At 40.3% G+C, this 27,639-nt stretch overlaps 1 protein-coding gene across 11 annotated transcripts in view; it reads left to right on the top strand.

The window, feature by feature from the left end:
• Nucleotides 1-547: 547 nt before the first annotated feature.
• GSAP (gamma-secretase activating protein) overlaps nt 548-27,639 on the top strand; it is a 91,385-nt gene continuing 64,293 nt past the window's right edge. For 4 of the 11 annotated variants that reach the window (XM_047097011.1, XM_047097010.1, XM_047097008.1 and 1 more), the window contains exons 1-8: nt 553-733; nt 11,353-11,429; nt 12,521-12,577; nt 14,758-14,827; nt 15,156-15,209; nt 21,753-21,841; nt 25,896-25,965; nt 27,154-27,203. In XM_047097011.1, coding sequence (XP_046952967.1) covers nt 625-733; nt 11,353-11,429; nt 12,521-12,577; nt 14,758-14,827; nt 15,156-15,209; nt 21,753-21,841; nt 25,896-25,965; nt 27,154-27,203 — 576 coding nt within the window. In that variant the 5' untranslated portion in view covers nt 553-624. Of the gene's footprint in view, nt 734-11,352; nt 11,430-12,520; nt 12,578-14,757; nt 14,828-15,155; nt 15,210-21,752; nt 21,842-25,895; nt 25,966-27,153; nt 27,204-27,639 lie in introns of all 11 variants that reach the window. The other 7 variants (XR_006965289.1, XM_047097012.1, XM_047097013.1 and 4 more) reach the window with 3 other exon arrangements.

Here is a 27,639-nt window from a genome sequence, read left to right as displayed (position 1 = left end):
TAGAACTGTCTTCTTCACAAGCTCCCCGATGCTACCTAAATACTGCTAATGAAACCTTATCTCCCGGCAGCTGGGTCAGTAGGCCCGGGATACTGCAGGCTTCGAGCCCCGCGATGAACTAGAACCTTCTCAGGTGATCCCGCTAAAATACCTCTCTCTCTTGTCAAGTGGTTTCCAACTTTGCTGCAGAGGAAGCACCTGGGGATTTAAAAAGAAAAGAAAAATAAGCCTAGAGCCTCCTCTAACGCGCAGCATAGTTTAAAAACCATCGGTTCAGCGACATCTCCATGGCCCTTAAATCCCTCCACTCATCTGCCCTCCGCCCGAAGGGCGCACGTGGAGGGTTCGCACCGGGTGGGCTTGGTCGCCATGCCCCAGTCCCCTTTCCTCCTAGTCTGCGGTGCCGAGCTCGAGGCTCCGGGCTCGGCGCAGGCCTGCAGGAGGCGGCGCCCCGGGCTTCCCGGGCCGGGCCGCAGCAGAACCGAAAGCGGCCGGCGCGGGGAGGCGGGGGAGAGGAAGGAGGGGCGGGCGCCGCAGGGGAGAAGGGCGAGGTGGCGCGCGGGGCGGAGGGCCGGGAATGCCCGCGGCGCGGGGCCCGAGCCGCCCGCTGGCCGCGTCCGGGCGATGGCTCTCCGTCTGGTCTCCGATTTCGACCTCCGGAAGGACGTGCTACCGTGGCTGCGGGCGCAGCGGGTGGCGTCAGCGGCCGCCGGGGCCCGAGGCGGCGGCCCAGGTGCTGGAGGCGCGCGTCCGGGCCAGGGGCGGGGGGCAGGTGCGGGCCGGCGAGGGGTGGAGTCTGAGTGGTTCCTACCGAGGGGGTTCCCAGGACCGGAGGGGGTAGGGGGCGCTGACCAGAGGGGGAGCTGCCTGCAGCCCCCGCTAACCTGAGAAGGTTGGTGCGGAAGGGGTGAGCTTCCCTCTTTGGAGTCTGGGCTTTGCCGCCCTCACCCCGGGGCACTGGTGCAGGTCGGAGGGGCAAGCCCTGGGCAAGGTCGCGGCTGTACTACACTGCTTATTCTAGCGAGTCCTCCAGCTTCTGGTTCACTTGTTGCCTAGTCAGTCGCCTTTAATAGAAAGGCTGAGGACACTAGTGATACCTCAGCATCACCTCATCAGGGCAGGGCGTGGAGGAGCACGATCCTCCGGTCCAAGGCTGCAGGGAGTGGGACAGGGTCTTCTGCGTGCTTCATTGGCATCTCACCTGCCTGGGAAGGTTCATCACCCTTGTAAGGGCTCTGCCAAGACTGGGGGCTCCTGGAAGTTCTTGCGTTATGAGAAAAGATGAATCAAGGCCACCAAGAAGGCCACCATAAAAATACTTAACAGTTGCACAGTTTGTCCTCACATTGGTGAGGTGTGTTTCTGAGCGAAGTGGACGTGCCTCTTCAGATGTGAAGCGCGAGAGGGCAGGGGTCTGCTTGCAGGATGTGAGCAGTGAACTCGAGCCTCCGGTTTTCCAAAGAAGCTCTAAGCCCATCGCCACCAGCCCAGAACACTAGCCTGTGCGGGCTAGCAAGAGGAGTGTGAGACAGTGACAGGTTTGCTGTTCTACTTCCTCAGGGTGAATGAGAACACTTCCTTCACAGTTGAGGCTTTGGTTTTCATCTGTCGCAAAAATCTTTTGTTTTGGTTTTGATGAGGGAGAGAAAAGTGACTTTTGAGCCTTTCCAGCATTAATCAGTCAAAACTTTAAAAAAAAAAAAGGGGAACTCTGATTTCTCAGATTTTTTTTTTCTTTTTAAGAAGCTTGCTGCAAATAATGATCCATTCTCAAGGCTTAACTTCAGCTTCAAAAGCTATGCTACCCTGGATTCCATCTTGTTCACAGGAGCTTTTCAGTGTGTTTGCCCCTGCCCTTGTTTTTCCCTACACGCTCTAGACTGCTGGAGGGTGTTGTTTTGGAAGGGTTATCTCTATCTACAGTTTCTTTCTCCTTAACTCTGGTGAAAGTTTTCTCTCCCTGCCTTCTGTCTTCACACCATCCTATGTCTTTAACAGAATTATTTGTAGGGTAGCTTGTCTTGGCCTGTTGGTTGTTAGTTCCAAATAAGGAGTCATCTTCCTGTAGCTTAACACTTGAGTTTGTTGTAGTGTCATTATTAGTAATGTTTAGCTTTTTTTGGAAAAAAAAATTTGTCTCCTAAAGAGTTTTGGAAGCTTTAACTTTTTAAAATACAATAGGCAGCCCCAAGTCTGCTTTCCACCACAAAGTAGTTTTTTCTCTGAGCCTTCACCTCCTATAGCTAAATGGCAGGTGTCTGCAAATGAGAAGTTACACGAAGTGTGAAATGCCAGTCTTGTGTTTCAGTAATGTGTGTTGTGATTGAAAAGCTCTATGTGAGCCAGTTCAGCTTTAGCTTCCTGTGCCTTTCACTCATCTGTGAAGAAATATAAACTTGTGTATTGACATTCCGCTAAACAGATGCACTTGGGTTCTCAGAAGGTAAACCTACTAGAAATACCAGCTTTTTCTGATATCAGTAGTATTTCCCTCTTGCAGAGCACCTTGGCAAGATTAGTAGCCCTGTTATGCTAACAGAATTTTTACTCCTTTTTTTTTTAAATGTTTATTTATTTTTGAAGGAGAGAGAGACGGAGTGTGTACAGGGGAGGGGCAGAGAGAGAGGGAGACACAGAATCCCAAGCAGGCTCCAGGTTCTGAGCTGTCAGCACAGAGCCCAATGCGGGGCTCGAACCCACAAGCCGTGAGATCATGACCTGAGCCGAAGTCAGATGCTTAACCGACTGAGCCACTCAGGTGCCCCCAGAATTGTTACTCCTAAGGATCACCAGTGGGTGGTAGCTAAAAAAAAAAAAACCACACAGTTAATTCCTCTTCCATAATTTGTAGCACTGGCAAGGGAATCTGAGATTCTGATTTATTTCTAGCATGGTTATTACTCCACACATTTGACAAATTATTTTCCTTTCAAAGTCTCGGCTTTTCAAATGTTAATTATAAGTAATTATACCATTATAATGTCTCTTCTCTACACACTTGCTTCCTAGATTTGAAGCCTTAATATTTTTACATCAACAAATACAATTAAAGATTTCTTAGTGGTGCTAAGTAATACTCTCTAAGTATGACATATTCCTGGCAAAATAGCCAGGGAGCTGGACTAAGTTAGCCATGGAAATTAAGTGCCTGTGTGATAGTATTTTAGTCAACCAGGGGTTACAGAGTAGGGAGATCAGATTTGGTTACTACATACGCTCCTGGTTCTGGGTTGAATTTGGGAAAACGGTCTTTCCTGAAATAAATAGAAAAAATGTTTCTTTTAAAAATTAAAACAATTATACAAAATATTTTAACACATATAAGCTATACATAACAAAAACCATGTACCCACCTTAAAAATAGGATAATATCAAGACTTTGGAAGGCTCTTGTGTCTCTCTATCTGATCCTATTTCTCTATCCTTCACCTCTTGGAGGTAACAACTACTTAAACTTTGATCTTATTTGTAGTTTTAAGCTATGTAGATAGGTATAGATATCCCTATGCAAAATATCATTTCATTTTGCTTGTTTGTGAACTTTAAATGAAAGAATATTATAGGTATTTCTTGCTTTTTTTCTTCTTATATTCACATTACTATAGGTCATTATTTTTCACCGCTGTATAGTATTCCATTGTGGGAATACACAATGCTATGGTGGACATGGAGGTGCCCTGCTTAGATCTTCCTTTCAAGGAAGGGCTTGTCCCAGGTGCTGAGGGTAGTTAGCAGATAATCTTCTGCTGTCAGCCCCTTCAGGGATTGCCTCCACAGAAGGTTTCCTTCCTCACCCAAAGTCAGGACATGTTGGGTGTGGCCCACTTTTAGTTAGGGACTAAAGTGGGATATAAAGTCTTGACCATTTTGACTCAACAGAGGACAGCTTTGACAATCCATTTCAGTTTGAGAGCTTCTCCAATAGGGGATTCTGAGATCACCTGAGGCTATGGTAGCTTGTCTTCTCCCCACTTTGTGGACCTCCTTCCTTCCCCTTCCTCCTAAGGGTGTTAATCCCACATCCCTGAACACTCACTGGTAAGTATCATGGATACTAATCCATCTCAGGATGCTTCCTAGCTTTGCTTATGCTTTTTCTATTGGTGACATTTGGGAAGTTTCTGGGGTTTGCTATTACAATCAGTGCTTTTACTCACTTTCTTATGCATGTCTCCCGGTGCAGGCATGCACAGGTTTCTCCAAGGTGGATATCTAACTGGAGTTGCTGAGTCACAGGCTATGTACCTCTTCATTTTTCCTGGGTAGTGCCAAATTGTTTTCCAAAGTAGTTGTTTTTATTAACAACCCCATTTGTGGTTTAGAAATGTTTTTGGTACTCTTGGTATTTCCAGATTTGTAATTTTTTGTCAAATGGGTGAGTCTAAACATTATGTCATTGTGGTCTGAAGTTGAGCATCTTTCTCTATTTATTGACGATTCAAGTTTCCCTTTTATGAGATGTCTGTTCATCCTGTCCATTTTTCTATCGTGTTTTTTTTTTCATACTTTTAAGAGTTCTTTATTCTGGTTTCCAATCCTTGGTTCATCATCATATGTTGCAAATATTTTCTCTCATCCTGTTTTTTTCAGTTTGCTATGGGGTGCCATTGATAATTGAGAGTTTTTAGTTTTAATGTAGTCTAATTTATGAGTCTTTTCCTTTTTGGTTTGTGCCTTTTTGGATATTGTAAAGAAATCCTCTCCTATTTAGAAGTTACGAAGACATTTTTAAATTCTCAGGGTTTTGCTCTTTGCATTTTGTTTTCTAATCCATCTGGAATTTATTTTTGTACATGATACGATGTAGGAATCTGACGAGGGGACACAAGAGCCTTCAAAAGTCTTGATAATGTTCTATTTTTAAGCTGGGTGGTGGGTAAATGGTTTGGTTTTGTTATTTATAGCTTACATGTGTTAAAATGTTCTTTTGTAAATTGTCTTGGTTTTCTGTATTAATCGTTCTAGTGACACTAACCAAATAAACCTACCTCTTCTCATTGACAGCAAAGCCACTTCCGTGACATATCAAGTTTCCACATATGTATGGGTCTCCCTTCCTGGCTTCTTAATTTTGTTCCTTCTGTCAACTTAAGATGAAGACGTGTTAATAACTGTCTTTATGATAAGTCTTGATACCTGGTGGAGTAAGCCCCCTCACCTCGGCAGTCTTAAGGACCATCTGGGCTATTCAAAGTCCTTTGATATCTCATATATATACAATTTGGAATCCGCTTACCAGATTTCACCAAAACGTCTGTTGGAATTCTGATTTGAGTTGCATTGAATCTGTACATCAGCTTTGGGAGAATTGGCATCATTACAATATTAAATCCTCCAACTATGAACCAAGTATAATTTCCTATTTATTTAGATTCTCTTTATGATCTTAATAAGTCTTAAAATTTTCTTCAAGGAAGTTCTGCACACTTTTTGCTAGATTTATTTCTAGGTTGTTATTTTATGTTGCTTCCATAAATGGCACACTTAAAAATCACATGTTCTACCTATTGGTATATTGCAATACAACAGATCTTAGGGTATTAATTTTTTATCCAATGCTTAATCCCCTCTTGCCATGTATCACTTTCAAGAAACTAAGAAAGTGTATATGGTATGCATATTTCTGAAGGTTTAAATGTCATCTATATTTAAGACCAGAAAGAGTGTAGACTTCTTTGCGTATATATTCTTGCCTTCTTTGATATTCTTAGATCTGATACACAGATTGATCTTTCAAATACTGTAATTGTTCATCTTTACCAGAGAAGTGATACATTTTACCAGATGACTGATTCAAGAGTAATGTCTTTTTGTTGCCTCCTATATACCCCCAGACAGATTTGGGGGCCAGAGGTCTGGCTTAGCCACATTGTTTTTTTTCATTGTTCCAGTATTCTCTTGGAAGGCAGCTGCGCTCACCACTATACCACCAGCGCTGCACGCCAGTATTGATACTGTCCTTTTCGCTTTTCCTTCCCCTACCTTCCTAGCCTCCTTTTCTAATTGTCATACTTTTCTTATTGCTTCTTAACTAAAGCACCCCATCCTTTTTTTTTCTTTTTCATTTCATTCAGAATATGGGTATAAACCACATAATGATGTTTACTTTATAAGTTTAGGAATTATAATATCTCGGCACGTTGAGACAAATACTTATATGAATTATTTACAGCATACACGTGTTGTAGGTATAATCCTATCTTAGCACCTCCTGATCCATATATGAGCAATTCAAATTTTTGTGTAACACTGTGAGAAACCTCGTTGGAAGACAAATACTTTCATCTGATTTTTGTCTGAATGCAGCTGGGAACAAAATTTACACATTTGGCAAACATCTTCCTATAAAAGGAAATCACTTGTGTTTGGCAAAGAAGAGCTTGCAACGCACGAGAGTATCTGACAAACCAGCTTTGATTTCACGTGAACTGTGCCTTGCCAACACTTTAGTGTGGAGGTACTCTCCTTTTCTTCAGTAGGTTTACTTATGCAAGTATCTACATTTTTGCTTCATGAACTCTGAGGACATTGAACTGTAAAATTAAACCACATTTCCTCATTTGAATTGCTAAACTTCCTCTTCTGGACTTTCCAGTGATGAACTACTGTGAGAAGAGTCAGAATGAATAAGCAAAGAAGCTATTGACTACTTCTTTTTTAAAAGGGTGTGTCTAAACCACGAGCAACTAATCCAGGGAGGATGGGTTAATAGTGTGTGGTGAGACACTGGTGTCTGGATTTCCAACATTGCCAAATTTGTCTAATTCAGATGTTTTTGAGATGAGAACCGTGAACTTATTAACTACAGGATTATTTTAAGACTGCAGTTATTACTACATAACAGATCCACAAAGGCATTATTTTTATTATTTTTCAACTCTATCATGATTACATTATAAGTTGGTCCTAGTTATGTGATTTAATGAATATTGTTTAATATATAATACAAATATGTGATTCAGTGATTCTCAACCCTGGCTGCACATTAGAATCAGATGGGGAGTTTAAACACACACACACACCAGAGACTGGGCTCCTCACCAGCCCAATAAAGTCAGGATAGTTCGGGTAGGGCTTGGGCATCCATGTTCTTTTAAAAGCTCCCCTAATCAGGGGCACCTGGGTGGCTCAGTTGGTTAAGTTTCTGACTTCAGCCCAGATCAGGATTTCGTGGTCTGTGGGTTCGGGCTCTACGTCAGGCTCTGTGCTGACAGCTCAGATTCTTTGTCTTTCTCTCTCTCTCTGCCCTTCCCGTGCTCATGCTCTGTCTTTCTGTCACTCAAAAATAAATAAACATTTAAAAATTATTTTTAATAAAAAAATAAAAGCTCCCCTAATCATTCTAACCCAAAGCCAGAGTTGAGAACCACCAATTTAATGGAACAAGCATATATCATTTGTTGTAATTTGTATGGGGATTTTTAAAAATTGTTTAGTGTTTTGAAAATAGATGTGCTTTTGCAAGTAAATTGAATTTTCTTAGCGAGATTTCTTGTAAAGGAGTTTCTTATCTTAGCTGAAACCTTTTAAGTGTACTTTGGAGAGGGTCTCTCCCAGCATCCTTATAATCTTGAAAGAAAAAAAAGTGCTTCTCAAAATATTGACACATTACATTCCAGAAGTTTTGAGTCATGTGCAGGATGAAAAAAAAAAAAAAAACAAACTCCCTGAAATTCTCTTTAGATGTCTACAAAATCTACCTTGAAGGATTTTTTTGGTAATTATCCATTTGCCTATTGTAAGCATGATACAGGAAACTTAGTTTATTCTGTTTACCTTTTTTCTGAGTTTGAGATTAGTTTGTGCCACTTTTTTGATACATTGGCCAAATATCTGAACCTCATTGAAATTCAAATGTTTCATTAGTACAGTGGGCCTGTAAAAGCTGACACAGTGTGGATGAGCTAAAAATAACTCAGTAAATTGTAAAGTGCTATTTATCGGTGAGCTATTGAATCATACTATTCTCCTAAGAAGACTAGGTGATTATCCTTATTTTTAAATCAGTAGGAAGTGAGTCTGACAGCTCATTATACATTGAAAAATGGATGTGCCCTTGGGGCGCCTGGGTGGCGCAGTCGGTTAAGCGTCCGACTTCAGCCAGGTCACGATCTCGCGGTCCGTGAGTTTGAGCCCCGCGTCAGGCTCTGGGCTGATGGCTCAGAGCCTGGAGCCTGTTTCCGATTCTGTGTCTCCTTCTCTCTCTGCCCCTCCCCCGTTCATGCTCTGTCTCTCTCTGTCCCAAAGATGAATAAACGTTGAAAAAAAAAAAAAAAGAAAGAAAGAAAAATGGATGTGCCCACGTTAAAACAAAAACAGCACTTCGCCCCCTGCCTTTACCTTGCTCTTAGAAGATCCAGGCAGCTTCTTCCTGTGAGGGATGGGGAAGAGAGATGCCAGGATGATTCCTACATTTTCTACAAAACCTGCTCTTTGTCTTTTGAAATGTTTCCCACCTCCAGTTCCAGTACAAGGCTCCAGGTCACCAATTATCCTGTTTTGTTTTGTTTTTCTTTTTAAATCAGGAATACAAACTGAAATTTGCTCTGAGCTGGAGAATGTTTGTCATATGTCTTGTCTGAATATTGAAACTTGTCATGATCAACATAATTTAACATCTAAAACACTATTCATGTGTGGGGAAAATGAGTCAAGTTGAAGCAATTTTGTGGAAATTAGGGAAATATGTATTTCTCTCCAATTAATGATAATTATCAAAGCTGTATCTACTAATGTTTAAATCCCTTAATTGTAGGGGCGCCTGAGTGGCTCAGTCGGTTAAGTGTCCTCCTTCGGCTCAGGTCATGATCTCACAGTTCATTTAGGCTCTGTACTGACAGCTCAGAGCCTGGAGCCTGCTTTGGATTTGCCTCTCTCTCTCTCTGCCCTCCCCTGCTCACACCCTGTCTCTCTCTCTCTCTCAAAAAAAAAAAATAAACATTAAAAAAAAATTTTTTTAAATCCCTTAATTGTAGAATTGAGAGGAATATACTAAAATTTTGACCAAAATATGATGGTCAGTTAAGTTACAAGTTAAATGTTTTGTATAAAGGACCTTTCTATCTCTCATCAAAATATGGCTTTCATGCAGAAAAGTACACAGATCATAAGTGTACAGCTCAGTTAATATTCACAAAATGAAACAGACCCTTGTAACTAGCACTCAGAGCAGGAAAGAGAACATTAATAGAACCACAAAGGTCTCACATGCTCCTTTCCAGCAATCACTCAACTAGCACCATACGTTCATTTTGCCTGTTTTCGAAACTTGCGTATAAATTAAATCATATAGTTTGAACCTTTCTTGGGAGGGGGCAGGATCTTGGCTTCTTTTGCTCAGTTATTTATGTTGTACATCATAGCAAGTTATTATGACTATTGTACAATAGGCCATTGTTTGGGTATCCTACAATTTATTCATTCTTTGCCTGATGGATATTTTGGGTTTCCAGCTTGGGCTGTTATGAACCATAGTGCTATAGAAATTACATGTGTCATTTGCTGAAATAAGTGTATATTTCCATTGCGATATATGTACAAGTACAGTTGCTGAGCCATGTATGTTCGGCTTCAGTAGCTACTGCCAGTTTTCCAATATATATTCCTGTTAGCAGTGTATGACATTTCACTTGCTTCACATTTCTTGCATCCCGTAACATGAAAACATAATTAGTTAAGGACTAGTATTGTAATCTTTAGGATAAGTAGTAATACTAAAAGATTGTATAACAAATTAATAAGTAGGAAAATGAAATAAGTTTTTTGATTAATCCAGAAGAAGACAAGAAAAAACAATTGAGTCGTATAGAAAATAAATAGTAATATCGTTGATACAAACCCAATATATCAGTGATTAAATGTAAATGGACCACATACTCTAAAGGATGTTGCTTGTAAGACATATCTTAGGTGTAAGGACACAGGAAGATTCATAATAAAAGGATAAAAAATGTTATGTAAGCACTAATCAGAAGACAACTGACGTTGCTATACTGTAATCAAAGTAAACTTTAAAAGCAAAAAGAATGTATTCATGATAAAGGGCATTTTATGGTGAAAAAAGGGATTAACTAGTCCAGCTCCTGGTTAAAAAGCTATGTGTGATTTTTCAGGCACAACCATATGCAATTGCAAAAGCTTAGGGATGCCTGGGTGGCTCCGTTGGTTAAGCATCCAATTCTGGATTTCAGCATCGGGCTGTGTGCTGATAGCGCAGAGCCTGCTTGGAATTCTCTCTCTCCCTCTCTCCCTCTCTCCCTCTCTCCCTCTCTCCCTCTCTCCCTCTCTCCCTCTCCCTCTCCCTCTCCCTCTCCCTCTCTCTCTCTCTCTGTGTTTCTCACCCTGCCCCCCCCCAAATAAATAAAGAAAGAAGCTTTACCTGGCAGCCCTCATGGGGGGAAAGCTGCCCCCGCCCCCCAACCAGACTTGGTGCATAGCCAGTGCACTGCAGTTCTCCAAGGGAGTTGCAGTCGACTCAGGCCCCCTCTGGGTGGCCATCATCTTATCCATAGCTGCGTTCTCAGCTGGGGTGCCTTCATTCAGAGGCCTCTTTATCAGGAGCTATCAACACAGACCTTCTTTAGGTACCTGTGCTGAAACCACCCCAGGAAAAGGAGGGGAACCTTGAAGATACTCTTTCTCCACACTGACTCAGTACTTGTCCATGTTAGCTCTTCTCCCTCTCTCTGCCCTGAGAACCCTGGGGTTCACAACACTGCAGGAGCCTTTTGTTGAGGGCTCCTTCAGCAGTGAGAGATTCCCCACCTCTCTACTGATCTACCTGACCCTCCACCACATGTCATTCAATGGGAGAAAATAAACTGAGAAGTTGATGCGTTCTCTGGTATAGACTCTTCCTTATATTATCATAGCCAGTGAGAAAAGACTTGACTATTACTTGCTTTTTATCTTGTTGCTTTCATCTGATAACTCTGCTGAGTTCCTAAATGTTAATCCACCAGGAAGCTATAACAGCACTAAATTTTTATACCTCTAATAACATAGTTTCAAAATACATAAAGCACAAACTAATAGCTACTTAAAATGTATTGAAGTATAACATACAGAAAAGTATTTAGGTTAAGAGTGTACAGCTCAGTGAGTTATTGCTAAGCGAGTATATCAGTATACCCAACACATATTGCATTACCAGCACCCAGTGATACCTCCCAATCACTAGATCTTTCCTCTTCCCTAAAGGTCACTAAGTAGATTAGTTTTGCCTATTTTTAAACTCTATATAACAGAATCATCAGTATGTACTCTTTTGTATTTGGCTTTTCACTAATATTTGTTAGATATGTTTTTAAACATTCCCTGTTAAATATTAACTTGCTATTATTATCATTTTAGGTGTTTTAGAAAATAATTATGAGAGCTTACGTATACTAAATGTTGAAAGAAATGGAAATGTTATTTATACCTATAAGGTATGTATGCTTTTTTATTGTGGTATGATATGCATGACATAGAATTTACTATTTTAACCATTTATGTTTTTTCACAGAATTTTATGCTATATCTTACTGAGGGGTAAGAATAAGTGCTGGCATTTAACTTTTAACATGACTTTTATTTTATGAGATTCAACAAACTAATTGAAATTGAGTCTTAGGAAATATTTTTTTAAACAAAAATTACACACAATATCTGACCCAGCACTCAAATTTTTTGAATAAATCAAGTTCCATTCTTCAGAGGAACAAATGCTAAGTGAAAGACGTTTAAACCTAATTAATATGTAAAGTTTTGATCTTTGAAACATATTAAATATGATTACATAATCTGTTTAGGTATCATCTGTTTTGAGGCATTATTTAACATGTTTTCAATGTTCAGTGTTATCAGGAATGAAAATTTAACTTTACTGATTACTATAGTAGGGAAACGTGAAAGAATAATTTTACTGGCCAGTTTGCTTTGCGTAGATGTATTACTGTTTTTTGTTTGCTTGCTTTTTGTTTTGTTTTTTTTTTGCTTAAAAGTTATTTTAAGTTGGGGCACCTGACTGACCCAGTCAGTGGAGCATGCAACTCTTGATCTCAGGGTTGTGAATTCAAGCCCCATGTTGGGTGTAGAGACTACTTAAAAATAAAATCTTTAAAAAAAATAGTTATTTTAAGTTGTGTCTATAAGTATGCTGCATTTAAGGAAACTATATGATTCAAAAAGTTTTGTTTATAGGAATATCATAGACTTGTTTTAGCCACTCCCAATCTCTATCATATATATTATATTAAATAAAAGGAAGTATAAAAAGATTCACTCCTTTACTATGCTCTGTCCTACTAGCCAGGGTCCCCCCAGTCTGGGTCCCCCAGACTCACCAAACTGTACACTCTTCATTCATTTCACTCTTTGAGCCCCTATTACTAGTTGAAACAGGTTTGGTCCCTTTCTGACATGCTACCTTTAGAGTGCTAATTGCTAATATTGATTGAATTATTGCAGGTTTAAGACTAACAACATCCTAACTTCCTGAACAATGGTATATAATAAATATCTGGTTAATTTTTTTAAGGACAATAAGGGAAATGTCTTCTTTGGATTATATGACTGCCAGACCAGACAAAATGAGGTAAAAATTACTATAATTCATAGATAACTCATTAGTTACTTTATTGTTTTTAGAGATTTTTACTTCTTTCTGCCTCCTTTTTCTAGATACATATTCTCATTTCATTTTCTAAAAATTTTTTTTGCCTCCTCCCTTTTACCATCTCTTGGACCATTATCTTGAAGAATGAATGAATGAATGAATGAATGAATGAACGAAGTGCAAGAACTCCTGGACCAAAACATTACCTGAGGTTTCTTAGTCCTTTGAGATTTAAGCAAAATTGGCTCAAATCAATTATCCAATATTCCATAGGAATGTAGGAAGTCCAATGCCTTCCTGAGATTTGTGTATGTGCTCTCACAAGTTTAGGATCTCATATTGACCTCTGGCTCTGTGTTCTTCTCCTTAACCTTCACTTCTCTTACTTCTTAAACATCCAGGTATAGAACGCAGCCTCCTTTTCTTAATTTTTCCCCAAACCACCCACCTAGAGCAATGGTTGACATGACAGGCTTACCTAAGTCTCGGTGTAAATACAATGGGGTCCCTTTGTGCCTATGTAAAAGCAACTTACAAATATTAAGGGACCAGGAAGTCTAGAAATGTACCCTGGCACAGAAGGTTCTCTAAACATACTATTACCTGAAAAAAGCAAATTGCCAGAATAATACATTTCATTTATGTTTAAAAAAACTTTCAAGAAAGTATGCAATACATATGCATAAACATATATTCATTTAAAAAGATCTGCAAGCCTAGCGAGTAAATAAAAACATGTTTCCTTTTGGAAGGTAGTTCGTACTGGGTGAGCATAGCAGGGAGCTTTGACTTTATATTTGATGGTGTCTGTGTGTTTTAAACACTGAGACTATACTCGTGTTATTTTATAATTAAAAAGGTAAAACACTAAAAATTAAGTGTGTACAACCATAATTCTTCTTACTTATAACTTAGAATCCCTCAGAGCAAGAGTCAAAAGAGACCAAAATGTCTGAAATGAATTGAGAGCCTTCTTATTCACTCAAAGTCCACTTTTTCTAATCAAGTGTTTAGTGACTTCTCAACATTTTTCAACTTCTGGCCATAGGATTTTAGTGTATTCTTGGTACTTTTTGTATCTATAGGTACTAATTACTTTCCTAGTACTCCTGCCATGTGTTGTTTCTCTTAGCCTGTTCTCTCCTGAGGTCTAAGACTCTTGATCTTTTCTTACCTTCTCAGTGTATTGTAAGAGAGTTTGCCTAATATAACTACAATTGTCTTTATTTCCTAAATCTGCATGTCATATCCTCCTCCTGTATGACCATTTTCATTTTCTTTAATATTTAATAAGGAAATGGAATCTTGCTTGTTCAAACAGCAAGAAAATTTTTTAAAAAATAAAGATTAAATAAAAACAGAAGATTACTTTGCCAAGGCTCTGAATATGAGAGTCTTAGAGGAGATGCACTTGTGATTGTGTCTTAGCCATAGTTAATGATATCATAGGCAATTTGGTTAAAACTTTACTTGTCCCAATAATTATAAGAGCTGACATCTGAATGCTTATTATGGGTGGCAGACATTATAATGAGTGCTTTGAATGGATCATCTCACTTGATCCTTCTAAGGATTTCATGAAATAGGTATTATGATTTTTATTTTACTGATAGAGATTGTCCAAAGTCACACAGCTAGTAAGTGGCACAGTCAGAATTTGATCCTGTGTTTAACCTGGCTCCAAGGTTTAAACTCTTAACCACTTGGCCATGTTGCCTCATGGTTAAGCTTCAATGCCAACTCTGGTCTATGATTGCAGACTTTTTCTTAAAAAATAATCTGAGGGGCACCTGGGTGGCTCAGTCAGTTAAGTGTCCGACTTTGTCTCAGGTCATGATCTCGCGGTCTGTGAGTTTGAGCCCTGCATCAGGCTCTGTGCTGACAGCTCAGAGCCTAGAGCCTGCCTGGGATTCTGTGTCTCTCTCCCTCCCTACCTTTCCCCCTCTCTCACTCTGTCCCTCTCTGTCTCTCAAAAATAAATAAAAAGTTAAAAAAAAATAATCTGAAGCTACTCAGTATGGATAAACTGTTTCATTGATGGTTCTTTAATAAAAGGTCTTGCCACCATTATACCTGTTTCAGAGCTAAATGGGAATTTGAATTCTATAATTGTTATTTAACACAAAACTCCAAATTAAAAAATAATTTTGTTTTAACAGCATCTCTATACATTTGAAAAAGACTTGCACGTTGTCAGCTGTTCTGTCAATAGTGATAGAACTTTGCTTGGTAAGTTGGACTCTTTTATTGCTACATGTCAAGAACTAAACTACATTTGTTGAGTTTCAAAGTATTGGACTTTTGCTATATTTGACTAGTCTATAACAATGATTTTCTGGGAGGAGATGCTCCTGGGAGATTAATTTTGAAATAAAAAATCTGTGGAATCCACCTACAAAAAAAAAAAAGAAAAAAAAAAGACTTCATTCTGCATTACCTTTATCATCCACTGACAGATTTTTTGAGCCTTCACTTATTTCAGGTCTAAAATGGTAAACTTTAACCAGCCACTGCATGGATCACTTGCTAATGGATTATTTTTTTCTTTTTCCATTAGCTGCGAGTTTAGTTCATTCTACTAAAGAAGGAAGAAAGAATGAGCTTCAACCAGGTATGACATAGTTTTTAGTGTCTATTGAAAGATGAAGATTTATTAACTAAGTCAAATTTCAAACATCTTTACAAATAGCTTTATCTCAGAATGAAAAGGCAAAGGTCATGAAAATGTTTTTTTATTTTTTTCAAGAGAACAAGAAAGTACAGAAAATAATGTTACAGTGAATAGTAGAAGTATTAAAAAGGCATTTAGTACCTGCAGACTAAATAAACACTGAGGACACACTAGAATCCTATGGTTCAGAAGCTGGTGTAAATGGCTGGGCTTTTAAAGGGTTGATATTCCTTCAAGAATGCATTTTTGTTCTTAACATCTGGTGAACTATTGAGCAGTACATAATACACTATGAGTAGTCCACCAATTCTAAATAAAAATTCCCATTTGCCAAGGTCACTTTGTAGTTTATTATCTATGTGATACTCCCCCCTTCTTTTTAACATTATGTGTCATCCATCTGTCCAGAACTCAACAAAGAAGTGCCTGCAGTGGGTCAGGCACTGTGTTTGATGCTGGGAATGCAATGTTATGCAAGAGAGGTGTGGCAATTGCCATGGTGAGCTATAGAGACTAATGGTGGGTGCAGTGCCCCCTGGGGTATGGGTCTCATCTTCAAAGGATGGCAGTAATCCCTGTGGGAGCAGCTTTTCAATTTATCAAGAGAAGTATGGACCTTTATGTAAAATTTTAATCTAATCAAAAAAATTTTAACATTTATTCATGTTTGAGAGACAGAGCATGAGCAGGGGAGGGGCAGAGAGAGAGGGAGACACAAGAACCTGAAGCAGGCTTCAGGCTCTGAGCTGTCAGCACAGAGCCAGACTCAGGGCTCCAATTCATGAACCATGAGATCATGACCTGAGCCAAAGTTGAACATTTAACTGACTGAGCCACCCAGGTGCCCCTAAAATTTTATTTTAAATTTTGGCTCAAATATTTTTTTAAAAATTCTGCTCAGGCAGTGATAACCACCTGTGGCTGATGTAGCCCATGGACTACCACCATTTTTCAATCTCTGGTCAAGTTCTCATTTCAGTCCCTTACTATTCCCATCCTGCAGCGCTTCCCATCTGTTGTGTTTATTTGGGGCTTAAGCTCCTTTTGTTAGCATAGTTCCCACTCAGATGTATTCTTCTGTGGTTGTATGTGATGGAAAAACTTCTTGCACCTTCCTTCCCCGTGGGGCTTATGAGGCAGTCCTGGGTTCCCACAGAGTCAGCTTAGAGGGTCAAGGGAAGCAGAGTCAAGTCTGGATGGGATCTTCTCAGGGAGCTTGGCACAGAGATTATGGGAGATGCTGCTGGGCAGGAGGCTCACCTGGAAACCTCATCATCTATATGATGATCTATACCATCCTTACCTTCCCTTCTGCCGTGTTACACGGAGAACCACAACAGCCACCTTCCCTCTTGAGTGCCATGTCCCCCTCTTCACATCCTCTCCTCCTCTTAGAATGAAGTGCAATGCTCACTTCGGAACTGATGGAACTGGACTAGTTTAAGTGAAATAGGATCTAAGACATTGGTGTCCTGACCCTAAAACAAGGGCATATGACCTCAATCTCCTTTACTTAAGAAGAGAAAGGCCTCGTCTCTTGTGCTTCTCCCAATCACAAGCCTGGGCATCTCTACACATCCTTGGATTAGCTCCCTGTGCCTCCCTGTTCTTTTTGGCCCCTATTCCTATTATGCTGGTAAACTAGTAGAACCTATATTCTTCACCTGATGTTTACCATCTGTGCTTGATTGTCATGCAGAACAGTGGCAATTATGTACATTACAAAATGCACTTTCAGACCAACTTTACTGTAAATTTTATTAAATTAAATCCTATTCAGATATGCTTACTCTTAAAGTTTGGTGCACTTCTGGTGAGATCATCTGATTGCATCTTTAAAAATACTAAAATGAACGTTGTTAGTTATCGTATTGGCTACCTCATGCTTTATATCTTCTCAGCTCACCTTTCATGCCAGCCGCCATGGTAAGAACCAGCTCCTCGCAAACGTAATTTGACAGACAGTGCCTTAACTCTGCTGCTCTACTTGCTTCTTGCTTTGTGCCCAGAGCCCTTGGGCACATGCTACCCCTTTGCTACCTACATGCGTGCCACCTGGAAGCATGGCTGGAAAGGATTCCCAGTATCATAAGCCATGACCAACCAGGGGCCAAGGAGCTGAAGGATAAATATTCTTTTTTCCATCCCTTAAGTGGATCATTCTGAGGGCACGCTGCATGCAGCTCAAATCCCACAGTGGTCACAAATTGGATTGGGTTCCTTACAGTGGTAGACTCTTCTTCCTGTTTCATGCTGCCCACTCCCTCACGCCAGCCCTCAGGGCTAAAGTGATCCTGGCCCCTGAGATTATTTCTTGTCTTGGTTTGGGTTTTCCCCCCAAAGTAGAGTCTGAGGCAAGTATTTGAATGAAATTAGTTTATTTGAGGGATGATGCTAGGAAATACTATTAGAAGAGTATTTAAGCGGAGATCTGAAAGAAGGGAGGGAGCAAGCACATGGTGTGGGGAAAGCACATTTCTGGCTGTGACCACAGCCAGCACAAAGGTCCTGAGGCCAGAGTGTACTTGATGGATTTGCTGATCAAGGACAGTGAGGAGGTTAAAAGGGGAGGAAAAAAAAAAAAAAAAAAAAAAGGATAGTGGGGTCAGTGAGGCTGAATGAAAAGGGGCAAATCAGTAGGAACTAAGGCCAGAGGAAAACGGGGCCAAAGTACAGACAGATCATGGAGACCCTTATGAGATCTTCGTTCAGTTAAGAGTTTAGAAATGATGTGACCAGAAAGCACTGTAGAATCTATTATAATGTTTTGCCCTTTGAACAGTTATTTTGGAAAGCCTTATTTTATTTGTCCATGAATGACCTGATAAGCCATTCAATTATAAAATGTGGTTTGCCTGGAGGTGTTGTTTAACACTCTGTTGCTTATGGGATTTTTCCATTGTAAGTGAGACAAACTGTCACGTCTTTCCTATGAACAATACAGGGTTCTTTGGTCCACATATTTTACAGCACAGTTTTTATCAATAGTGCTTCTCTTGTTGGCTGTGGCTATGGCAGAGTTAATGTTTTGTTTGGAAAAGAGGGAAAAAAGAGATGCCTGGCAGTCAGTAGAACATGTGACTTCTGATCTCAGGGTCATGAATTCAAGGCCCATGTTGGGTCAAGCTTACTTGGAAAAAAAAAAAAAAGAAGAAGAAGAAGAAGATAGGGAGCCTGAGTGGCTCAGGTGGTTGAGCTTCTGACTTTGGCTCAGGTCATGATCTCACCGTTCATGGGTTTGAGCCCCGCATCGGGCTTTGTGCCATCAGCTCAGAGCCTGGAGCCTGCTTCGGATTCTGTCTCTCTCTCTCTCTCTCTCTCTTTCTCTTTCTCTGCCCCTTCCCCACTCACACTCTGTGTGTGTCTCTCTCAAAAATAAACAAACATTAAAAAAATAATAAATAAAAAAGATTTAGGGAAAGAAAAGAATTAAAGGGCCTAGCTCCCCCCTTCACCCTCCCCGGTGGAATTGCATTTGCCCCAAGGCACAGTAGATTCCCCCTGGGCAGCTATTGGGGTGTCCACATGTGTTGGCCACTGAGACTCTCCTGGGGTCCCCTGCGTCATTATAGATAATTGAGTGCTGTGGATGTTCCCTGGAGCTGTGCTTTGGTTCAAGAGCTCCAGTAACCAGAGCTGCTTCAGAACCATGCCCTACTGGCCTTTACCAACCTTGTCAGTCTTTAAAGTTTGGTGCACCTCTAGTGAAGTTAAATGATCACATCTTTTAAAATACTAGAATTTTCACAGCATGTGTCTTCACCAGGTTCTTTTGCCCACTCTATCCTCCCCATGCCATGCCTATCCCTATGCTTTTATTTTTTTTTCAATTTTTGTTCAATTTATTTAAGCTAAAAAGACAGAACAGTTCACTTATTTCTCCCATTCTCCACCCCAACCCCCCACCTCTTGTAACTGCTAATTTGTTCTCTGTATCTATGCGCATGTTTCTTTTTCTCTCTTTCCAAGAGTCCACACATAACAGATACCATACAGTGTCTTTTTCTGACTGATTTCACTTTACACAACGCCCTCAAGGTCCATCCAAGTTGTCACTTTTGATCTTGCTGTCTCTACTTTCTGTGATATCTACATCCTGCCTGGATCCGTCTTGCCCTTCAGTGATGCCCTCCCAGTCTCCCCTGAGATCAGTATTCTCTAACTTCTTAAGACAACTGTAAGTACTTCATGGAATCATGGGATTTCATGACTGAAAGTGATTGTGGAAATGATCTGATTCTGTAGGTTTTTTTTTTTTTTTTTTTTTTTTAATAGCAAGGCACTAAAGCCTTGGAAAGCTTCATCCTTTCTACTTGACACTAGAGCTGATGTCTCTAGAATCCTGATCCAGAGTGCATCATATCACACCATGAAAGCACATGGTGTGTTATTGAGAGAAATTCCTTTTCCACGATTACTCTTATGATTATGCTGATTATATTAGTTAAGTGTCTGGGCTGCCCTAAAGAAGGGAAAGATTTGTGTAGGAAGATAGTTTCTGTCCTTGAAAATCCTCCCATTTTAAAATCAAGTGAATTTAGCTGATAGCTGGTTATCAAATTCACTGCCAAAAAATCCAAATGTGAGGTGATTCTTTACTTTTGCAATGAGTAGGATCCTCTACATGTCCCCTTAAAAGGTGGGGGTTTTTTTGTTCCCCAAATTGGAATATACAGACTTTTAGGACAAGAGATAAAATACCCAAATGTCAACTTATACTACTTTATTTACTTAGTTATACATACTTCGTATAAAATAATAAGGAAAATAGTTTTTTTTTTCTCATTGTCACATTTCACAAAACATTTCTATTTTTCTTAAGTATCATTGGTACCAATGTTTTTCTTATTCCTAGAACCCCTTTTTTTTTCTTTTTGAGTGATCAAGCAGATTCCCAAAGCTCCTGACCTTTACCTTTGTCCCAGTTATTAGAAGTATAGTTCTTTCGAACTGGTGTATGATCGTCTCACTGGGATTTTTGTTTGTTTTGTTTTTTATATATTTATTTATTCTTGAGTGAGAGTGTGCGAGCAGGGGAGGGGCAGAGAGAGAGGGAGACACAGAATCTGAAGCAGGCTTCAGGCTCTGTGCTGCACAGAGCCCAATGTGGGGTTCGAACCCACAAGCCATGAGATCATGACCTGAGCCGCAGTCGGACGCCCAACCGACTAAGCCACCCAGGTGCCGCAGTGTCACTGGAATTTTTATCCCAAGCTGTAAGTACCATTGACCAAACAGTATTTGATTTTCATTTGTTCTGCCCTTGTATATTTCAGATCCCACATAATAACTCACTGTCTTGCTTTCTCAGTAATCTTTAAAAAGCATGTTTACAGAGATATCCAGTCCTTGCAATTGTGAGGCCATATCCCAGGAATTGTTTTACATTCTTTGCCTTAAAAAAAAAATGTTTACTTATTTATTTTTGAGAGAGAAAGAGCGGGAGTGGGAGAGGGGCAGAGAGAGAGAGGGTGAGAGAAAATTCCAAGCAGGCCCTGGGCTGTCAGTGCAGAGCCCGTCACGGGGCTTGATCCCCAGGAACCGTGAGATCATGACCTGAACCGAAATCAAGAGTCAGACACTTAACCTAGCCAACTGAGCCACCCAGGCGCCCTACCTGAGACTTTTTGGGTTTTGGGGGTTTTTGTTTGTTTGTTTGTTTGTTTGTTTTGTTTTTGTTGTTGTTGTTTTTCCTAAGCAATGCTATCAGGTTAATTACTTAAATAGTGAAAACTGGCACTGATTCAATTCCAGGTTGCTGTGCTGTCTCCAAATTGTATATTATTTTTCAAAATAAAGTCATTGAAAAAGCATCAGAGAATAGTTAAGTCTTTATAAGAACTCAGATATAAGACAACTCCTTCTTCTCTGAGGTTTAGTCTTAGGGGAGGGGAACTTTTGGCCTAAATGTAGATATCTGTGGTAATCCCATTGTAGCCTGTGTCCAAGGACTTCCCTTTTAATTGCTATCTTTTAGGACATTTGCTACAATGTGACACTGAGGAAGTAAGTGGGTCTTTATCAGGGCAGTTCCAGTACCTTTCCCAAGGGAAGCCAAGCCCCTGTCCTCTTAATAGGCACTCTCAACTGTAACATGTTCATGCTTCAGAAATATCTTTACATTTTCATACACAAGCAGTATTTGCCAGTGTGCTGCAGAATTGGAGTTATAGAGAATTGAGTTGTGTTTGCTTAGACTTAGAGACTCAGAGGGCCTATGAAGCTGTGCCAAGTGGCTGAGGAGTGGGCAAGGACTTGTTCCTCACTTGTTCATGAACGCGTATTGCTTTCTCTTTCATGAGGTTTTCTTTATCTGTTGTGGGTTTTAAGAACTGTCAATGTAAATTTTAAGAAAATTACTTTTCCTGGTTGAATAGCTAATACAACAGGTAACGTGTTTACATTTTCCAAGTTCAGACGTACGTGGAGAAGATCATGAATGACATTCTCATCTTCTTACTAAAAGCCTCCTTTCCTTTGTAGGATCAAAGTGTTTAACTTTGTTGGTTGAAATCCATCCTGTTAACAATGTGAAGGTTCTAAAAGCCGTGGATAGCTATATTTGGGTGCAGGTAAGCGAGCATGTCCATTTATCACTCATCTCACTAATCAGAAGGCGTGAAACCTAGAGGCAGTGGTGCTTACGAAGTGTTTTCACACCCATTATCACATTCAATCCTCAAAGCAATCTGGTAGATGGGTATGGTTGGAATTATCAGCTCACCTTTTGCAAACACGGAAATCAAAACTCAAAACTCAAACCTAGTTCCTCTGTCTCTGTTATGTCATGGTTTGTAATGTTTTTACATGATAAAATACTATCAACACACATTTAAGGTAAGTTTAAAGAAAAGTTTGTTTCGTGTATTCATATAGTTGACAGAGTACACATGATTAAATGGCTAAATCACTGAATTTGTCAGCTCTATGAAATGGTACAGAAGCACTGTAGGTACAGTGTGAATAGACCAGACTAGTCAACATTCATTACAAGCACATTCTGAATTTGTGAGTTGTCCTACTCACTAAAATCTATTTGTGACATCAAAGTCAATACTCTTGGTGCCGTCACAGTTATCTACAGACATGTGCAAAGTGGTGAAAAATTTGTCACTCAGCTGAGGTTGAACAACGTGACACTGCCTTCTTGATTGAGTTCTTATCCTATAAATGAATGTCATTTTTATGATCTATTTAGCGCCATGATTTTCACATTTTTGTTGGTGATTTCACTGTTTCAAATGTCCCCCATGCATAGTGCTAAAGTGCTGGCTACTGTCCCTAAGCTCAAGAAGGCTGCCATATGCTTTATAGAGAGAATATGTGGGTTAGGTTAGCTTCGTTAGGGCATGAGTGCTGTTGACCATGAGTTTAATGCTAATGGATCAACAATATATATAAAATAAGATGTGTTTTATAAAAACAGGAATACACACGAAACAAAATTATGTATTAATTCGTTGACAGAAATGTTGTGACCAGGCAGGAGCCTGTCCTTGTATGTCCCCTAGGAGTAATGGTTCAGCATTCAGTATACGGTGTTTGTGGTGACTCCATGCGATCTGACTACCACAGATGACAGTGGACTGTACATGTTCATGCAGTGCTATAGCATAACTTCCTCATGTAACCTGAACTCTCTGCTTCTCGTTGCTCCCCCCCCACCCCCGCCTACTCCCAGCCTCAAGCCAGTGGGTCTCCCTCTTGCAATGTGTCAGGAGAGGGACCTCTCTCCCATCCCCACCCCCCCAGGTCCTTCACTGGAGGCCACTGCCTGCTTCCAGCTCCTAGGCTGTATTCCTCCTCCGTCAGGAAGCTGCTATGTTTACACTGTCATCAGTACAGGGGTGACTATGGGGCAGACCACACTTCCCTTTTTTGGTCTGTTCTTGGCTTCCTTAGCATGTCCACTCAGGGCTGAGTAGGCAATGGAGATACTAATGAAGGATTAGGGCAGCTAAAGGGAATTAGAGCACAGGAGGGAAAGGATTTTTATAAGTATGTAGTTGCACAGCATTGTGAATGTATTAACAACTACTGAACTGTATACTTTAAAACAGTTAAAAAGGTGATTTTTCTGTTATGCAAATTTTATCTTAATTAAAAGCAATTAATAGTACATGATGCATGACTGCATCCATAGGCCAAAGGGGAAGTCCCCACCCAAATGAGGTAAAACTCGTACTTGTCTTGAGGACCCATCTCTGTGCCTAGCCCTGCTCCCTGCTCCTCATTCTTATGCTTCTGGAGGGAGAAAATCCTCCAAACTTCCATCCAGGACAACCCCCACACCTCCCTTTCTCCCTCCTTCTCCCCTTTAGAGAAATGCCATTCATTGTCCACTGAATTTGGTCTTGCCCTGAAATCTGTCTCCCTTTCCTTACCAAAACATTCATGGTGATCTCTGATAGTACATTTCCCCAAGTCTGTATGTGCAGCCTTGACCTCCTTCACAGAGAAACTTGAGCAGGACAGTAGTGGTCAGGGTTTGGATCCCAACCCGGTACCTTTGGAGAATCGCCTACCAGCATGACCTGCATCTTCCAAATGGCTCCAGATATCCACCTATAGTGCATATCTTCCAACTGAGTATTAATAATCAGAGTCTAGCTCCATATCTGTGAAGATAAATATTTCCCTAATACGATGTAATCTATATAGATCTCTACTCAAACTTCAAGAAAACAAAAAACCTTGCATGTTTGTATAGAGCTGTGTCTAAAACCTGTCTGTCTGTCTCTTTTTATTTTTGAGAATGAGCACACATGCAATCAGGGGAGGGGCAGAGGAAGAGGGAGAGAGAGAATCTCAAGCAGGCTCCGTGCCCAGCACAGAGCCTGACACCGGAGCTCAGTCTCAGACTGTGAAGTCATGACCTGAGCTGAAATCAAGAGGCAGACGCTCAACTGACTGAGCCCCCCCAGGTGCCCTGAAGTCTATTTATATTCTCATTTCTAGGCCTTGCTCTAAGACTGCCTCATAATAGAAAGGAAAACCACCACCACCTAAATGGAACTTTTAAAATCATGTTCTCACTGATTGCGGCACAAACACCAGGCAAAGGCTTAGAACTTGTCAGCATCATACTCCAGGTCACAGCCCTAGGCAAGTATGCCTTGGCCACCTCTGTAGTCCCAAGGGAGGCCGAATCATCTTCTCTAGGAATATTTCCTTGTTTTGAGGCACCGAATGTTGGCTCTTCCACTATCTGTATGGTGTCACTCAGCTTTGCTTCTCCTCAACCCCAGGACAGGCAGTTTTCTGTTTGAGGTGCACAATTTCACAAATCAGGACATAGTAAGTTCTACATTATTTTCATAGCTGAATTCTACAGTACTATTTTATAATTTTGAAGATTTGCCATGAAAAATGGTGTATTGTTAATGTTCTGTTTTTCAATTCTAAAAAGGAAACTTGACTGTGGACAATTAAAAAAAAAATTACCAGTTCTAGGGGTGCCTGGGTGGCTCAGTTGATTAGGTGTCCGACTTCAGCTCAGGTCATGATCTCACCTTTGGTGAGTTCCAGCCTCGCATCGAACTCTCAGCTGAGAGCTCGGAGCCTGGAGCCTGCTTCAGATTCTGTGTCTTCCTCTCTCTCCCTGACCCTCCTCTGCTTGTGCTCTTTCTCTCAAAAGTAAACAAATAAACTTAAAAAAAAAATTGCCAGTTCTATTTTAATTTTGTCATCATGAAAAGTTAGAACACCAGGTAATACATTTTGTCAAAAATGTTCCTAGTCTTTAGAAAGGCTGCCGATTATAAAATAAGGACATAAAAAGGTTATGTTCTTTCATAATGCTTTGAACTGTGGAGGGAAACAACAAAATTCATGGGTGGATCCTATCTAGTAAGCTGTTTTTCATGTTACAAAATGAAACTGCTGATTTATAGTCACCCTTTTGATGATGAAAGAATTAAGTCACTGGAGTCATCCCAGGGCCCCTTTTCCCTCATTATCACTGCTGATGACATCAAGCTGTTTCTGGCTGGCTGCTTTGTCCTGTGGGCTGACCCGTATGGGAGAGCATAGAGAAGGAGGAGTAGGGTGGATGGAGCCTTTTCTTCCCAACGGCAGTCATTCTATTATTTGAGGCTTGCAAATCCTCCACCACATGCCACATCGTGACTCACTCTTCTGCATTGGAAAGTCCCGTGTTACGTTGTGCTTTGTCTTTTGGATGTGGGACTTTGGAAGTTGTAGGAGAGCCTACATTTACTTGGTTGTCAAATTAAATACTACATTTAATTGCACAACAGATGTATTGACCCCTTTTTTGTGTGCTTGCAAAACAGAACTTTCTGTACTGATGTTTATATTGTTTCTGATTAGCTTCAAAATCACATTCCAAAATAGGAAGCACCATCTCTAGAAATAAGCTTATACTTTAGCCTTACTGTTTAAATGAATTATGTTGGCCTGCCATCAATTTCCCCCTGGAAAACTGAGCTCCTGAAAGTGTTTCTTTTTCCTCCTTGCTTCCATTTGTAATGTGTGTCTGTAAACTATTCGGTGGTTCCCAGTACCTTCTAGGCTGTGTAGTAGTACAGTGATCAAACACTTTTGGAATATTTGTGTAAGCAAGGTAGTCTTTGCTTATGATTTTGGTTCATTTCCTTTTTATAGTTTCTCTACCCCCATGTGGAAAGTCACCCCCTTCCAGAGAACCATCTGTTACTGGTTTCAGAAGAGAAATGTAAGTGTATCTTTAGATGATATATACAAACTTCATGAAGGGCACATCTCCTAGTGAAGTATGGGACTTGACTGAATCTTCTAGATGTTCACTCACCAGTGCTGAAGGTCCAACTGACCTTTGATGTTCATTTCAGATCTAGCACTCCTGTGGAAGGGCTTTTCCTTTTCGCCCCACTTGTCCCCTTAGGCTCTGCTCTGTTTCCCATCCCAGGAATGATGGGCTCCTATATGCATGGATTTCCATGTTTGTCACATGGTAGAGTGTAGAACAGTTGTGGAGGTCACTTTTACCTTCTTTAGTTCATCCTTCTTCAGGGTATCTGTCACCTTGGATGGAGAAGGAGGAAGGTATTAGAAGCCAGTAGAATTTGATAGTAGAATTTGAGGACACATACTTGGTCACATTCTACCTGAAATAAGATTGGGACATCCTCTAATGAAGTTTTTTTCACTTTGGATGGGGAGGTAGCAGAGAAGGGACAAAATCCACTCATGGATCTTACCTAGTAAGCCATGTTTCATGTTATAAAATGAAATCGCTGATTGATAATGAGAAGAACAGGCCTGGGGGTGTTAGGTTCATGTTCGCTTTCTATGCTCTTGACCAATTATCTATCTCCCATTTTTGTACCTAGTCTGGCAGAAGGTTAAGTATGGCTAATTCTAGATTGCTTCCTGAGAGAAAGGGACCATCCACAAATCTACCTAAATTGCTGAGAGTTCTCTTATTGTGAAACTGATCCCTGTAAAAATACCCCCCAATATCTTGTATAATGAGTTTTCTCCCCATTATTTTCGTATGATATTTTCATATGATATTTGGAAATTGGAGACAAACCCTGCCAAAGGAACCCCTGTTAGCTCCAAATAAGACTGATGGTGCAGGGGAGGCCAACATTTGAGGGAACCCAGGGGAGCAGAAGGGTTAAATGTCTCATCCATTGTTGGCATTGAGGAGCAGAGTAAATGCTAGATTTGCAATAGACTATGGAGAGAGGCTGGAGAAAGGTGGGTTTTGTTTTGCACTTATATTATGAAATTGCTCTCTGTGATAATACTATTTTTCCAGCCAGTTGATTCATCTGCATTGCTTTTATAAATAAACGTTCACCACTGTTAGGTGTAAAAAGGTGCTCATAATTTTCATAAAGGTTAAACTGTCTTTCTTTTGTTTATCTTTTTAAAGATATCGAAAAGTTTCATATCCAAGTCATCCAAGAAGATGGAAGTAGAGTGGTAAATATTTGAAATTTCTCTTGCTTCACAGTTTTTTCCCACAGAGTGACATTTCTAGACTGTTAAGGGTAATGTTACAGACACAGACCATTTTCTTTATTCAACGTCTTTCAGATTACAGACTTGATGTTGTAACATGTGAAATAATGTGAGATCTATGAAGGAGTTAATTATCTCCTTTATCTTGACCTCACTGTCCAATCTCAGTCTCCTGAGATAACTCAGGAGAGCCTGTGTGACTCTTCCCACACCTTTACCTTGCTCATACAAACGTACACATATGCAGGAATTCAGTGATTTTTACCAAAAGAGAATCTATTAATTTGCCATTTTTGTTTTTGCTTTTTACTTAGTATATCAGGGCTATCCCCGTAGGTTTTTAATTAGGAATGTAACCTTTTCCACTAATTTTTATGCATACATAGAATAAATGGGA

Source organism: Lynx rufus, unplaced genomic scaffold, assembly GCF_022079265.1.
Source record: "Lynx rufus isolate CCGP_SWC_20201006 ecotype Redwood Valley unplaced genomic scaffold, mLynRuf1.p SCAF_4, whole genome shotgun sequence".
Classification (NCBI taxonomy): domain Eukaryota; kingdom Metazoa; phylum Chordata; class Mammalia; order Carnivora; family Felidae; genus Lynx; species Lynx rufus.
Note: the sequence above shows the minus strand (reverse complement) of the source record. Positions and strands in the feature narration are given on the sequence as shown.